Here is a 16432-nt window from a genome sequence, read left to right on the forward strand (position 1 = left end):
CCTGGCCTGCCCACAGCCTGGGCCCCGGTCACCACTCACCACCAGGTCCTTCATATTTATCTTGTTGATGATGGCTCGGATCAACTCTGGAGGTGCAGGGGACCCAGCAATGACACCTGAATCACAGAGAGAGGGGCTGACACAGCTCCCCACTTCTCCAGGCCCAGTGGAGTCCTTTCACCTACAGCTCATTCGAGGGAGGAACCTTCCCTTTTCTCCCCTGACCCCAAGCCTTTCCTACACCTGGCAGCTGGCCCTGGGCTGGTGTCCCGGGACACTGGGGATCTCCCTCCCTCCCACCCACATTTTTACAGTGTCCTTCCTGCCCCCTAAATAAAAGACTGGGAGCTAACTCACCCAGGCCATTCCTGTAGGGGAAGCAGCCCCCTCCCCACGCCTGGCTGCCCTTGGCCCCACCCCACCTCCACGCATGGTCGAGATGTCATAACTGGAGAAGTCTGGCTGGTTCAGAATGTCCACGAACATCGTGGGGGTACCATACAGGAAGGAGCCTCTGTATAGGAGGAGGTCTCGAAATTAGGCTTGGAAGTGGAAGGGAACTCCCTCTTCTCACCCACCCCGCCATGAAACTGCAGCAAAGGGAACAGGCAGGAGACACTCCTGAGGCAGGAACTGGTCCTCTCCTGGGGGTCCTCCACTGTCCCCATCCCTAGTCTCCTGGCTGGCGGGAGGAGGCAGCTCGGAAAGGTGTCAGGGCCCAGGAGTGAGGAACAAGAGGGTTTTATCAGCCTACAAGTAGCCTGTTCACCAGTGCCCACCTCTCTCTGCTGATGGCCTCCAGTGCCTTTTTGCCATTGAAGACGGGAGAGGCCAGGATGAGGGTGGCACCGTACATCAGACACATCATTGTGCCTCCCACAGAACCCAGGCAATGGTACAGGGGGCTGGGCAGGATCATCCGCAACTGCTCTGGTGTCTGGTGATGGAGACAGGAGGCTGGGTCTGTCTTGGAACCAGAAGCCAGTTCCTCTAGCTGGCAAGGGGAGCCCAGCCAGCCCCCCACCCCTGCCTGAGCCACCCCTCCTGCAGCCTTGCCCTGGGCCTAGAGCCGCCTCACCTTCTCATGCAGTTTCAGGCGCTCTCCTAATATGCTGGAGTTGTTGACAATGTTGTAGTGGGAGAGGGTGGCCCCCTTGGGGCTGCCTGTTGTCCCCTGACAAGGCAAGCAGGGCATGGCTTGGCCTCCTTGTCATCTCCTTCCCACCCTGGGCCACTGCCTTGAAGAGCACTGGACCAGGAATCAGGAGACAGGGATTGTTGCCCCAGATCCATCTGTTCAGTATATTTGCAAAAGGTCTACCACAATGCCAGGTGTCAGGGTCCAGCAATGCAGAAGATAAGGTCTCCGTTCTCATGCCACCTATATGGCCCAGAGAACTCTGCCACCCATAAGCTGGCTTGGGTAAATTCTCTCTCTGGGTCTCTGATTCCCCATCAGCTAAATGAGGGGCAGCCTCTAGCAGTTCTAACCTGTGTTGGTTCAGTGAATCTGCCACTGCACCGTGAACAAGAGGGCTGGAGTGGAGAAGGCAGGAGGCTGGGGGAGGAAATGTGACAAGGACACCAGGTGCTGATATTTTCCAGAGCAGAGAGGACAGCTGAAGGCCAGTCTCAGTAAAGAATGCCTGCTCTCCTCTGCTGTCTCCCCATCCCTACGGAAGTGTCACAGCGGCAGGGGGCATGTGTCCACCCGGGCTTGGGGCCTGGAGACCTCTGCCTTACCGAGGTGAACTGGATGTTGATGGGGTCATGGCAGGACAGGAACTGCTGGATGTGCTGGAGCTGTTCCAGATGCTGCTGTGTGCTGCCAGCCGCCAGCACTTCATCCAGGAGCAGGGTTCCCGGCAAAGGGGCATCCACTGAGATGACTGTGGTCAGATCTGGGAGCCTGGGGGTGGGGAGGATGGTGAGAGACAGGGGCTGAGGAAGGGGGCAGGGTGAGTAGTAAGTGAAGGGATCAGGGATGCTGAATGACGCACCACCCACTAACCCGGGACACACCCACCTCTGACTTTTCAAGGCCCCTGGCTGGGCATTCTCCACCTCTGGACAGATCTGCTTCAGGATGTTGTAGTATTGCTGGGTCTTGAATTGCTTGGGGAACACAAGGGCCTTGCAGCCCACCTGTGGAAGGGGAGTCCCCCACCTGCAGTCAGCCTCAGACTAGAGCTCTGGGGGAGTCCTCACTAATCAGTTGCTCTCATACAGAGGCACCCGTCTCTGACACACACACCTCCAGCACACTCCCAGGCACCACACTGCAAGACAAATGCACACGTGGACCAACCCCAAGACACACGCACCACACCCTGAGACACATATGCATCACATATGAGGATGGACACACACGCGTACATACACCTCTGCCCTGACACACACATGCCCCCGTCCCTGCCCACTCACGCCAGGTTTGTGTTTGACCAACCACCCTCTCCATGGAGTTGGGGCCACCTTCCAACCATCTATGACCTAAGGAAGGACACTCTGCATGTCACCCACCCACGCGTGCCCTAGCTCACACCGTCACACTCTGTGACAAGCAGAGTCTGTGCAGCCCCCTGTGCCAGGCCCCAGCCGGGCCTCTCCCTGACGAATGAGCTGTACCTTCTTGAGGACATACTCCAGTTCCGTAGCCTGGTAGGCTGGGTTCACAGACACCTGGTGGAAGCGGTGAGGGCATATCAGTATTCTGGGCAGACCCTGTCCCTCCTGCTGCCCCTCTACCCCCAGGAGGCATAGAGGCAGCACTCTACACCCCCTGACTCCCGGAGGCCTCCTTGGTGGGCCTCAGGAGAAAGCACAACCTGGTTTGAAACCAATCAGGCACTGGTTTGGTCCTGGGGGCTGAGGGCCTGAGGGACTCCCCTTGAATGATGTTCCCCCACGCACACCCAGCTGTGCCAAGCAAGCCCCTCCTTACCAGAATGATGCCCGCCTGGGCAGTGGCCAACTGTATGAGCACCCACGCATAGGAGTTAGGTCCCCACATGCCCAGTCGGTCACCCTTGCAGAGACCAATGCTCAGGAGGCCAGAAGCAGCTTTGTCCACCTGGTGTAAAAGATGGGGCACAAGGGGTGAGATGGGGCAAGCAGGAAGGGGCCCAAGACGCCCACCCTCAGCCCTTAGCCCGGGAGTTCTCATCACAATCACTGGGGACAAAAGGACAGTCAGATTCCCAGCCTCAGTGGGTCTGCCTTGGAGCCTGCATAGTTAACAAGTGCTCCAGGAGCTGCTGATACAGGAGGTGTTGGACCCCCTGTGCCTCAGTCCTGTCTCCTTCTCCTGCCATCCCTTGGGGTTCTCTGGCAGCCCTAGCACACTGCCCCATAGCCAGGTGCCCACGCTCCTGGTTCTGCTCAGCCAGGGCAGCTTGGGAACTAGCACCTGCCCACTTTGAGGTTTCCAGGTCAGGACCCACCTCCTCCTTGAGTTGGGCAAAGGTCAACCTGACGTTTTCATGGAGGTCGACCAAGGCCTCTCGTTCTGGGACCCTCTGTGCTGTGGCCTCCAGGCACCGGCCCACAGTCTTGCTGAGAAGATGGTTTTTGGTGCACCCTTGAACGTAGCTGAGGCCTCCAACGGGCAGGGGAACCATGCGATCCACCTCTCTGGAACTGTAGGGAGAGGAGCTATGAGTTTCACTGTCCCAGATCAGCCTCCCTGGAACCAAGGGCATGGCACACCCAGTCAAGCCAGGGGGTAGGCTGCTGACAACATGTTAGAAACCACTAGGTTTTCTCCAGATCTTCCCGTAAGCCTAAAATCCCCCAGACCCTTTTCCCAGCCTCAAGCCTAATCCCAAGGCAGCAGGACAGGGACAAGGTTACACCAAGCTGGAGCAAAGGGCCCTCCTTCACCTTCTGGGGAAAGGTGAGATGCCCTAGCGAAGCCCGGGAGAGCCTGCCTGCGCAGACAGATCTTACAAAGCAGGACCATGCCTTCGCCCCCAGGCCCTGCCTCCTGGAGAATAAACAGGTCACTGGGGTCCTTCCTAAGGAACCAGGGAAGCTGTGCCTGGACCCAGGGCTGGAATCCAAGGCCTTAGGATTTTAGGCTCCTTAGTGGGCCAGTTTTTCTCCTGAGGGCCTGAAAGCCAAAGACAGAATAGGAAAGGAATAAAGGAGAGGGCAGATGGAGGCCCTAAGAGAGGCAGCTGGGAGGCCCCTGTTATTCCACAGGCCTGTAGGTGTCCAGCGCCAGGTGCTACCAGATCCTGGGCACCTGCAGATGAAGAAGAAAGCCCCTATACGCCAAATGGCACCTGGGCTCCAGCTCCCACTCTCAGATGATGTCACAAGGCAGGCAGTTTCGGTCTCCAGGGAATTAAGAAGCTGGCTGAAAGCAGCCAGTTAAGGAAAAGGGGCCAGATGTCAGACAAGCAAGGGGCACCAAGAGCCTGAGAGTACTGAGAGGATGTCAAGTGGAGGAAGCAGCCAGCTCGGGACCTGGCTCGGGTTCTAGTCTGGGACCGGGACTCTTCACCTCTCACATGTGGCTGCCTATCCATCTCAGGGCACAGGTGGAAACAGGTCTGGGTAGAGGTCTGGGCAGTCATGGGAGTAGTAACCTACTCCCCACTTTTCTCCATCAGCCTTTCAGGAACTACCCATCTCCTCCCAGCCCTGCCAGGTAAGAAACGACCCCCAAGTAAGGGCACGCCAAGCTGGAGGAGAACCTGCACTTCCATTACGCTCCACTGAACTTTCCCCACCTTTTATTAACTGTGGCACCTGAGCCGGGCACGGTTGCTCACACCTGTAAAGTAATGCCAGCACTTTGGGAGGCTGCAGCAGGAGGATCGCCTGAGCCCAGGAGTTCGAGACCAGCCTGGGCAATATAGGGAAACCCTGTCTCTATGAAACATTTTTAACAATTAACCAGGTATGGTGGCGCATGCCTGTAGTCCCAGCTACTCTGGAGGTTGAGGGGGGAGGATCACCCGAGCCTGGGAGGCAGAGGTTGCAGTGAGTCATGGTTGCACCACTGCACTCGAGCCTGGGTGACAGGCAGAGTCCCTGTCTCAAACAACAAACCAACAAAACCCAGTGAGACCTGGCAAGTTATCTGTTTACTCTTTGGCTAGAAGGGGATGAACAGACTGCCTTGCCTATTCCATAGGGGGGCATGAGGTTCAAGTGTGAACAGGCCTGCAAAAGTGCTCTGGGAATGCTGAAGTGCTCTGTAATCGACAGGCATTTTACCGTCCATTCATGGCATTTATCGACCACGCATTCAACACACATTCAGTGAGCACCCGTATGTGCCAAGTACTATGCTAGGACTAGAGATAGAATAAGCCACAGTCCTTCCTCTAAGAAGCTCCCTGTCTCTGGGGAAATTAGACATATTAGCTCTTTGTGGGTGGGAACAGCCTAGAAAATCAGGAAATGGGAGCCATGAGGCAGACTATGGGGGGAGACCCCCAGCCCATCTGAGGCCCATTCTCTGTCCCCTCAAAGCTGGGTTAAGGTAGCCTCTCTTAGACCTGGGCCCTGGGGCCACCCACACTATGGCCTCCTCAGCCCTACAGAGTAATTAGCCAACATTTATTCCTCCAACAAATATTTAGTAAACACCCACCACAGAGAAGGCCCAATGCTAAAAAATGAACATAACCAAAAACAGTCCCTGTCCTTGCAGAGCTAAGGGTCTGGTCGGAAAGAGAGGAGTGCAGTCAACCTTAGTAATGATGAATGTATGTTTAGAAAGCTGAGATAAGGAAGGGACCATGGTCCGAGGAGCACCTGTAAGAGGGAATCTGGGATCACCTGGAGCTTCAAGGAAAACTCCCTTAAGAAAGTTATGCCTAAGCTGAGAGCTGAAGGGTGAGGAAGTGTTCATCATCAGAGAAGGGAGAGGAGGGCATTTCCGGCAGAGGAGAGCTTGTCTCTGTGGCTGGAGCACAGAAAATGAGAGCGAGTGCTGTGAGAATGGGAGGAGTGACTGGAACTTGAACCCAGCTGAAACCAAAGGGCCCAGAGCAGAGGACATTCGGCCTGGAAGAATGAGGAGAGTCCCATACTCCAGGTTCCGGGGTTGGGGCTTTCTCCACCCATGGGCCCAAATGGACCCACATCATTTATGAAGTGAAGAGGGATGGATGGATGTTGGAACCAGGATCTGTGTTTATGGGCTGATCCCTCCCTTATCCCTCCAGAGACATCAGAAGGAACCTTCTCAACCAGTGTCACTCCCTCCTCCAAGGGACAGTTTTTCAGGATGTGGTCCATGGAGATCTGCTTCGGAATCATCTCAGGATCTCACAAAGAATGCAAATTCCTGGGTCCCTGCAATGCCTACTCATTGCAGAGCTTCTGGGGAGTGGACGGGGGAATCTGAATTTTTAACAGAATCCCATGTGATTCTGAAGTGGGCCTGGATGAGAAGGATTCTATGAACCACACTTTGACAACCACTCTCTTGGCAATCTAAGCCACCCCAACCGTCTTTGACTCATCTATTCAAGCAAGCTTTAGTGAGCACCTACTGTGTGCCAGCCCTGTGCCAGGTGCTAGGGATACAGGGATGGATAAGACACTGCTCCCAGCCCTCTAAATAGTCACAGTGTGGTAGGAAGAGAAAGGTATGTAAACAAATCATTTCAACTCTCGGATTAAGACTATTCAGTAAGGAAGAGAACAAAAGGAAGATAACCTACTCTCTCTCCAGGGATACATGGGACAAGAGTGGGCTTTCTTTCCCCACACTCCCCACATCTCAACTACCAACCTCAGCTCCTCCTGGTTCTCACCCTTGTAATTTCACTCAATTCCACATGTCTATGAAATCTGTGGGTCCTCAGGGTCTACTGAGATCTGCCAAGGCCTAGAGTGGAAAATTGGTCCTCTTCCCATCCCCCTACTGATGAAGGAAGATGCTGCATGTCCCTCCAAACCTCCACATCCTCCTGCAAGAGTGTGGTCCTCAGCATAGGGGGCCCCTGGAGCCTATACCTGGAGTCCACCAGGCCGAGCACATATCCAATGATGGCCTGGAAGGTCTGGAAACCAGAGCACACCTTCTATGGGAACAGAATTTGCTCTGTTCACATTCCCACCTAGGTCTGAGTAACAGCTCAGAAACCGGTACCTAGAGCAGGCCAGTGAGGACACGCAGTCCTGGGAATAGGGTGTGACACCTGGACTTCCCAGGGGTCTTTTTTTTTCTTTTGTTTTTTTTCATTGTTTGTTTGTCTGTTTGTTTTTGAGAAAGGATCTCACTTTGTCATCCTGGCTAGAGTGCAGCGGTGCAACCATGGCTCACTGAAGCCTCGACCTCCCAAACTCAAGCAGTCCTCCCACCTCAGCCTCCCAAGTAGCTGGGACTACAGATGTGTGCCACCACACCCAGCTAATTTTTATTTTTATTTTTATTTTTTGGTAGAGATGGAGTCTTACTATGTTGCCAGGATTGGTCTCGAACTCCTGGGCTCAAGTTTCTCCCACCTTGGCATCCCAAAGTCCTGGAATTACAGGTGTGAGCCACTGCACCCGGCCACCAGGCACTTTTTTTTTTTTTGAGACAGAGTTTTGCTCTCGTTGCCAGGCTGGAGTGCAATGGCATGACCTTGGCTCACCACGACCTCTGCCTCCTGGGTTCAAACGATTCTCCTGCCTCAGCCTCCCGAGTACCTGGGATTACAGGCACACACCACCACGCCTGGCTAATTTTGTATTTTCAGTAGAGACAGGGTTTCTCCATGTTGGTCAGGCTGGTCTTGAACTCCCAACCTCAGGTGATCCACCCGCCTCGGCCTCCCAAAGTGCTGGGATTACTGGCATGAGCCACTGCGCCCGGCCACCAGGTACCTTTATATCACAGGGTGTAGTGTTCAGGATGAGGCTGTTCCCACCTCTCACAGGTCACCTGTCTGCTTGGCCAAAGCAGTGTGATTTACCTCAGCTTCTCTCTCCAGGCTTTCTGTGCCAAGGCTCCAGGTCACTGGCCCTGAGTAGAAACTGAGTAGTACACTGGGGACGAGAGCCTTCTCCTCCATGAAGGACAGGAAGTCAGACTAGGGGTTTGGATCTCCCAAGGGTGAGGCAACCCCTAAGTTAAATGCACAATGATTATTGGGGTTGGGGCGTGTCAGGCAGTTACTAGAGGGGAAACATTTGAAGCTGTTCAGGACTCCTGATGGGGCACTTCACAGCTCATTCTGCAGCTGTTGTGCTAGGAAGACCACGTATATCTTCTGTTGATTGACTGCTCATGCCTTGTGAGGGACAATTTCCGGGAGGAACAAATTTCAGGGCAGCAGGGAGCAAAACTGGGTTGCCCTGTAAATGGGCGAGGCAGCCGCTGCCATCCCACTGGAGGGTCTATCACGACAGGGGCTGATGGAAAGGCTGTTTTCTTAGACTCCTCACCTGGGAGGTGAGGACAAGCATCACGGGGAAGGAGGAACACTGCTGATGCTCTGAAGCTCAGGGGACGGGAGGAGAACGCACCAGGCCAGGGAGTCGGGGATCCCAGGTCTCATTGCAGGTGTGCCGCTGGCTGGGTGGGTGACGGGTGTCTCATGTCACAGCTCCTCCGCCCACCCTTGATTTTAGCTACAGGAACTTCCTCAATGTGGGAGTCCCCGGTTCTGCAGGCCAGCCCAGACTGGAAGAGGAGCTCATGCCTCTAGGCACAGCAGTCAACCCCATGGGGCTGGAGCTCCAAGTCTCCCCTTTTCTGGGAGGTATCTGTACCTTCTCAGAGGTCCAGGTGAATGAAGCTCTTGTTGCCTAGGGTGATGATATTAACAACATCCCCTCATCGGCTTCCCCACTCCCTGTTTGCTCTCTCTACCTCCTATCTCCACTTCCTAGGATCACTCTCCAAAATAAACTACCTGCACCCAAGTCCTTGTTCTCAGGGGAATTCAAATTAAGACACAGAATTTCTCCTTTCTAGAGCTCACCTTCCCCACCTATAAAGTCTGGGAACTGGCCAGGCATGGTGGCTCACATCTATAATCCCAGCACTTCGGGAGGCCGAGGCGGATGGATCACCTCAGGTCAGGAGTTTGAGACCAGCCAGGCCAACAGGGTGAAACCCCATCTCTACTAAAAATACAAAAATAAACCAGGTGTGGTGGTGCACACCTGTAGTCCCAGCTACCTGGGAGGCTGAGGCAGGAAAATCTCTTGAATCCGGGAGGCAGGGGTTGCAGTGAGCCAAGATGGTGCCACTGCACTCCAGCCTGGACGGCAGGTGTTCAGCCTCCTAACAAGCATCCTCCTATTCTCACAATGACCAGGAGTCCCATTTGGTGGGGGTTTTTTTTTGTTTGTTTTGTTTTGTTTTGTTTTGTTTTGAGACGGAGTCTCGCTGTGTCGCCCAGGCTGAGTGCAGTGGCGCGATCTCGGCTCACTACAAGCTCCGCCTCCCGGGTTCACGCCATTCTCCTGCCTCAGCCTCCCGCGTAGCTGGGACTACAGGCGCCCGCCACCGCGCCCGGCTAGTTTTTTGTATTTTTTTTTTTTTTTAGTAGAGACAGGGTTTCACCGTGTTAGCCAGGATGGTCTCCATCTCCTGACCTCGTGATCCGCCCGTCTCGGCCTCCCAAAATGCTGGGATTACAGGCTTGAGCCACCGCGCCCGGCCTCAGGAGTCCCATTTGGTTTGGAACTTGGTTCTCCATTATTCACCATGGTTTTCAGACCAAACAGTGGTCTCCTGGAAATTCTAGTTGGGAAATCAACAGGCTGATTTATGGGACAAAAAAAAGAAAAAAGAAAAAATTCCGTTCAATTGGCTTTCTCCTGCGTCTTTCTTCTATGTGTTTTTTCCTGTGTCTTCACAGCAGCTCCGACAGGTGGTGTGACAGAAACCCCAACAGGTCCTTCTCTCACGACACAGACTCAGACATCTAGCTGGCCACACTGTGTGAAATAAAGACCAGGTTTCCAAGCTTCCCCAGCAGCCGGTCTGGCCAGATGGTGAGGTTTGGGCCAGTGGAGTTTAAAGAGGGGTAGTGTGTGCAACTTCGGAGAAGAAACTTTCAAAGGAAGGGACATCTTCTCTTTTTTTTCTTCCTCAGGCTGGAATGCTGCTTGTGACAGGAAAATAATGGTAGCATTTTAGACCACATAGTGATTTTGGGCACCACACAGCAATAAGAGAGGAGCCTGGCGCCTGGACAGCAGGAGTTACCACACCAGTCACAGACTGGCTGTCTCCCAGATAAAGAAAGTCCCATCTCCTTTCTTTTTTCTTTTTTCGCTTTTGAAAATTAAATTATTGATTTTGAGATATTTGTAGATTCATATGCAGATGTAAGAAATAATATCGAGGCCAGGTATGGTGGCTCATGCCTGTAATCCCAGCACTTTGGAAGGTCAAAGCAGAGGAATTGCTCAAGCCCAGGAGTTTGAGACCAGCTTGGGCAACAGAGCAAGACCCTGTCTCTAAAAAAACAAAAACAAGAACAAAAAAAAAATTTGAGACAGTTCTTTCGCCCAGGCTCAAGGGCAGTGGTGTAGTCATGGTTCACTGACTGCAGCCTGGACCTCCTGGGCTCGTGTGATTCTCCCATCTCAGCCTCCTGTGTAGCTGGGACTATAAGTGCATGACCCCATGGCTGGCTATTTTTTTGTATGTTTTGTAGAGATGAGGTTTTGCCATGTTGCCCACACGGGCAATTTTTTTTTCTTTTAATTAGCTGGGAATAGTAGCGTGCACCTGTACTCCTAGCTACTTGGGACGCTGAGGCAGGAGGATCTCTTGAGCCTAGGAGTTCAAGGTTGATCACGCCCACTGCACTCCAGCCTGGGCAACAGAGCAAGAGCCTGTCTCAAAATAATAATAATAACCACAAAAAACTACAAAAAAGAAACAATACAGAAATATCTCATGCACTCTTCACCATCAATATTCAAATTTTCCCAATGTTAACATCTTGCAAAACTATAGTACAATATTGTAGCCAGGATATTGATATTGATAATAGTCAGGACACACAACCATTCCCTTGCCCCCATCTTCTTTCAGTCACTCTCAGTTTGGGTTTCTTCGAGATACACTAATATAATCCTGTAGGTGCGGTGGCTCATGCCTGTAATCCCAGCACTTTGGGAGGCTGAGGTGGGTGGATCACCTGAGGTCAGGAGTTTGAGACCATCCTGGCCAACATGGTGAAACCCCGTCTCTACTAAAAATACAAAAAATTAGCCGGGTGTAGTAGTGTGTGCCTGTAATCCCAGCTACTCAGGAGGCTGAGGTAGGAGAATCACTTGAACCCAGGAGGTGGAGGTTGCAGTGAGCCAAGATTGTGCCACTGCACTCCAGCCTGGGCCACAGAGCGAAACTCTGTCTCAAAATTTAAAAAAAAAAAATTTTTTTAATGCAGGTGAGAATCATGAACTCCCTTTCTACAGGTAAAGAAGCTGAAGTGCAAAGAGATCAAGTGGCCCATGTGACTGATGAACACCTGAGCCAGGAGCAGAGGACACGGTGCAACCGCCTCAACGTTACAGCCATGCCTGCCTGTGCTCCACCCTCAGATCTGGGAGAAAGGAGTGGGCATAGGCAATTCCTGTTCCTTCTGGTTTGGAATTTATATCCTATCTGATCATCAGAGATAATATAACCTCCGCAATTTCTACTAACTGATCCCAAGAAACTGGGGCCAGGGTAGGGCAGGGTTGAGTTGGAAACAGGCGGCTCTTCCAAGGAATTAAGAGTTCTACAAACTCATATCAATGCAATGTGCTCATAAACACAGGAACCACCCATCATTTAGAAAGAGGGAGCATAAACAAACCAATTCTCCTTCCTTGCCCACACCCCAAATGCCTGGGGCATAAAGGGTGGCCACTTCTTTCTCTGTCTTTTTTTTTTTAATTTTATTTTAAGTTTTGGGATACCTGTGTAGAACATGCAGGTTTGTTACATAGGTAAATATTTGCCATGGTAGTTTGCTGCACCTATCAACCTGTCACCTAGGTATTAAGCCCTGCGTGCATTAGCTATTTACCCTGATGCTCTCCCTCCCCCAACTGCACCCCTCAACCCGACACTTCTTTTTCTATTGTTTCGTTTTGTTTTGAGACTCACTATGTCACCCAGGCTGTAGTGCAGTGGCACAATTACTGCTCACTGAAGCCTCAAACTCTCAGGCTTAAGAGACTTTCCCATCTTAGCCTCCCAAGTAGCTGGGACTACAGGTATGAGCCACGGTATCCCAACTTCTATTCTTAAAGGGATTTGGTCTTAGGATTATTTTTTCAATGCGACATGGGAAGCTTAAGGAGTTAGAGGAAAAACAGCGGTGCCAGTTGTTCTCAACTCAGAACTAAAGTAACTACTTGGAGAGGCATCAGCTACTTAGCATGGGTATTGTAAAACCCAAGGCTCTCAGGGCCCAGGTGGGACTGAGGCCTGATAAGAGCCTTGAAGAAACAAAGCACAGCCCCACCTTAAAGGTGCCGGCAGTAGGCTGGCTCCTGAGAACTCAGGCCCAGATCTGAGTAGAGAAGTCAGGAACGAGAAATTTTATTTTTTATTTTTTAAGAATTCTCCTGACTTTTCAGTGTTGGCAACTAACGTGTTCACTGCTTTATCCCAAGTGCCTGAGTGCCAGGAACATAAGAGGTGCTCAAATGAATGACCAAATGAATGAATTAAAAATAATGCACATAATGACTCAATTAAAAAATAGTAGACATCTTGCTGAAGGTAATCTATGAATGGCTAACAAGCAGATGAAACGCAAATTAAAACCACAATGAGGTACCACATCATGCTCACCCGGAAGGCAAAAAACAAAATAAAATCAAGCGCTGGGCGCGGTGGCTCATGCCTATAATCCCAGCACTTTGGGAGGCCAAGGCGAGCAGATCACTGGAGGTCAGGAGTTCGAGGTCAGCCTGACCAATATGATGAAATCTTGTCTCTACTAAAAATACAAAAATTAGCCGGCTGTGGTCATGGGTGCCTGTAATCCCAGCTACTTGGGAGGCTGAGGCAGGAGAATCGCGTGAACCCGAAAGGCGGAGGTTGCAATGAGCCAAGATTGTGCCATTTGCACTCCATCCTGGTTGACAAGAGCAAAACTCTGTCTCAAAAAAAAAAAAAAAAAAATCAGAAAACAAAATATGTGTTGGCAAGCATGTGAAGACATTGTAATCCTTGTATATTGCTGGTGGGAATGTAAAATGATTCAGCTGCCTGGAAAACAGCGTGGTGGCTCTTCAAAAAGTTAAATACAGAATTAGCATATAACCCAGCAATTCCATTGCTAGTTATAATATATGCCCAAAAGAACTGAAAACATGTGTTCAAACAAAAACTTGGGCCAGGCACAGTGGCTCATGCCTGTAAGCCCAGTACTCTCTGCAGCCAAGGTGGGAGGATCGCTTGAGCCCGGGAGTTTGAGACTAGCCTGGGCAACATAGTGAGATTCCATCTCTACAAAAAAAAAAAAATTAAAAATTAGCTGAGCATGGTGGTACACACCTGTAGTCCCAGCTACTCTGGAGGCTAGGTGGAAGGATCACTTGAGCCTGAGAGGTCGAGGCTACAGCGAGCTACCATCACACCACTACACACCGGCCTGGGTGACAGAGTGCAACTCTGTCTCAAACAAAGCAAACAAAAACTCGTACATGAATGTTTACAGCAGCACTATTCACAATACCCAAAAGGTGGAAACAAACCAAATGTCCAGCAACAGATGAATGGATAAACAGAATGTGGCATATCCGTCCATACAATGGAATCTATTACTTGGATTACAGGGGTCATCTGGGTATGGAACATCAGGCTTGGCAGAGTGGAGACTTAGATCCAAGCTCATGGATTTAAAACCTGAAGTTCATTGCCAGGACTATGATGGCACAGGAAGGGAATGTGGAAGGCACATACAGGACCCTAAACAGAGTCCTCACCGTGGATGAACTCATTAAGAACATTAAGTGTTGGTAGTATTATGAGAAGCTATGCTGACAGTGACAGCAGGAAAGCTCTGAAATCTGCCAGCAAATCCACAACATGGAAATGGCTTGCAGGATCACCTTTTTTTTTTTTTTTTTTTGAGACAGGGTGTCACCCTATCTCCCAGGCTAGAGTACAGTGGCATGATCTTGGCTCACTGCAGCTTCTGCCTCCTGGGTTCAAGCAACTCTCCCACCTCAGCCTCCTAAGTAGCTGGGATTAGAAGTATGTGCCACTATACCTGGCCAATTTTTGTATTTTTTGGTAGAGATGGGGTTTCACCATGTTGGCCAGGCTGGTCTCAAACTCTTGACCTCAAGTGATCCACCTGCCTCGGCCTCCCAGTGTGCTGGGATTAGAGGCGTGAGCTGGATCAACGTCTTGATGCCAAAGAATCGGGCAGATCTGCAGTGGGGCTGCTATGGCCTATGGATAGGACACCCAATATGAAAACCCTCAGCCAGTTTGTGTCTCCACCTCTTGTCTTTCTACAACCACATTTTCTGTTACTCTTTTTTAGGATAAACTCAATTGCATATATGCAAGAAGGCCTCCACTTAGAGAAGCAATCCCATTTGTCAGCAATGGACCCTCTCATTTATTAAGTGAAAGAGGAAAGAAACTGAAGGGAAAAGCTGTCTAGGAGTAGAATGGTGCTTGCTGGGGGCTGGGGAGGGGGCAATGGGAACTTATCGTTTAACGGGTACAGAATTTCAGTTGGGAAAGATGAACAAGTTCTGGAGGTGGGTGGTGCTGATGTTTGCACAAAAGTGTGAGTGTACTGTACTTAATGCCACTAAACTGCAAACTTCAATGGTTAAGATGGTAAATTGTATGTTATGTGTATTTTACTACAATAAAGCAATTTTTAAAAAGGAAATGAAGTACTGATACATGTTACAACATGGTGGAACCTTGAAAACATTTATAAGTGAAAGAAGCCAGTAACAAAAGATGACATATTGGGCCAGGCGTGGTGGCTCATGCCTGTAATCCTAGCACTTTGGGAGGCTGAGGCAGGCAGAGTGCCTGAGCTCAGGAGTTGGAGAACACCCTGGGCAACATGATGAAACCCTGTCTCTACTAAAAATACAAAAATTAGCCAGCCTTTGTGGTGGGCGCCTGTAGTCCCAGCTACTCGGGAGACTGAGGCAGGAGAATGGCTTAAACCCAGGAGGCGGAAGTTGCAGTGAGCCCAGATCGCACCGCTGCACTCCAGCCTGGGCGACAGAGCGAGACTCCGTCTTCAAAACAACAACAACAACAACAAAACTACATATTGTATATGTTATACAACTTTGAAATAATTCCAAATACATACATAGTTTGTGAAAAAGTTGCTAGAATCAAAATGGCGTCACTTGTGTCAAACCTTGACAAGATGGAGCCAGGTAAGAACATGCAGGGAGGGTTCCGGTGCATGACTACCTGATAACAAAAGATATCACAAGAGACTTTGCCAAAACCACAACCTTGCACAAAGGCCACCTCAATCTTACACACACAAAAAATACTTCTGTGAAGACATTTGACCAGCGACTACCTGTCCAGCCCTGGACAGATGCCGCCCTTGTTTTTGATCCTTCTGGCCGAGGATAATTGTTTCAAGACAACAAATGTAACCCTCATTTTATCTTTAAAAATCCTTGTCTTCCTTTACCCCCATGAATATGCCCATAGTTTACTGTGGTGTGCATATTCCTCATTGCAATGCTTATTCCCAATTAAACTCATTATACTTGAAGAATTTTTTTCTGTTTGTTACTTATGTTGACATTTGCTATGGGAGTGACATGTTTTGCTGTGACAAGAACATAGAGTGTACTCCTCTCCCCTTGAGAATGTGACACCATCACACCTTATGAGACCCCATGTGTGAGCTATTGACCTCAACTACTGGACTCTAAAATACAGTCATGCACTGCAAAATGACATTTTGGCTTATGATGGATGGCATATATGACAGCAGTCCCATAAGATTATACTGTAATACCATATTTTGACTATATCTTTTCTATGTTTAGCTATGTTCAGATACATGAATACTTACCCCTGTGTTACAACTGCCTACAGTCTTTAGGACAGTGACAATTTGTACAGGTTTGCAGCCTGGGAGCAACAGGCTCTACCACATAGCCTAGGTGTGTAATAGGCTCTACCATCTAGGTTTGTGTAAGTGCACTTGATGTTTGCACAACGACAAAATCATCTGATGTATTTCTCAGAATGTGTTCCCATTGTTAAGCAACGCCGGACTGTACATATAAACCCAAGAGTTTGACAGACACTTTGAGACCTTGGGCTGTGGCATGGCTACACTCTGTCTGAGAGCTTCTCAGAAGAGTGAAAGCTCAGGCTGAGCTAAGGCCACACTCTATTAGCCTTTAAGCTAATTTCCAAAGCTTCACCCAACTCCGGTACACCCTCTAGCATGGTCAAGCCATCTAGCTGAGAATCTCTCCTATAAACGTACGCCTCAAGCTTCAG

At 50.4% G+C, this 16432-nt stretch overlaps 1 protein-coding gene across 8 annotated transcripts in view; it reads right to left on the bottom strand.

Moving 5' to 3' along the window:
* ACSF2 (acyl-CoA synthetase family member 2) overlaps positions 1–16432 on the bottom strand; it is a 48709-nt gene that overhangs the window by 10207 nt on the left and 22070 nt on the right. For 2 of the 8 annotated variants that reach the window (XM_077971196.1, XM_077971195.1), the window contains exons 2-11: positions 3961–4108; positions 3441–3636; positions 2942–3070; positions 2626–2679; positions 2027–2145; positions 1744–1909; positions 1079–1174; positions 780–937; positions 423–514; positions 40–116 (exon numbers count right to left, since the gene is read on the bottom strand). In XM_077971196.1, the coding sequence (XP_077827322.1) occupies positions 40–116; positions 423–514; positions 780–937; positions 1079–1174; positions 1744–1909; positions 2027–2145; positions 2626–2679; positions 2942–3070; positions 3441–3617 (1068 nt within the window). In that variant the 5' untranslated portion in view covers positions 3618–3636; positions 3961–4108. Of the gene's footprint in view, positions 1–39; positions 117–422; positions 515–779; positions 938–1078; positions 1175–1743; positions 1910–2026; positions 2146–2625; positions 2680–2941; positions 3071–3440; positions 3730–3960; positions 4109–11987; positions 12125–16432 lie in introns of those variants that run through there. The other 6 variants (XM_077971192.1, XM_077971190.1, XM_001097818.5 and 3 more) reach the window with 6 other exon arrangements.

This window comes from Macaca mulatta, chromosome 16 (genome assembly GCF_049350105.2).
Source record: "Macaca mulatta isolate MMU2019108-1 chromosome 16, T2T-MMU8v2.0, whole genome shotgun sequence".
In the NCBI taxonomy this organism is placed as follows: Eukaryota; Metazoa; Chordata; class Mammalia; order Primates; family Cercopithecidae; genus Macaca; species Macaca mulatta.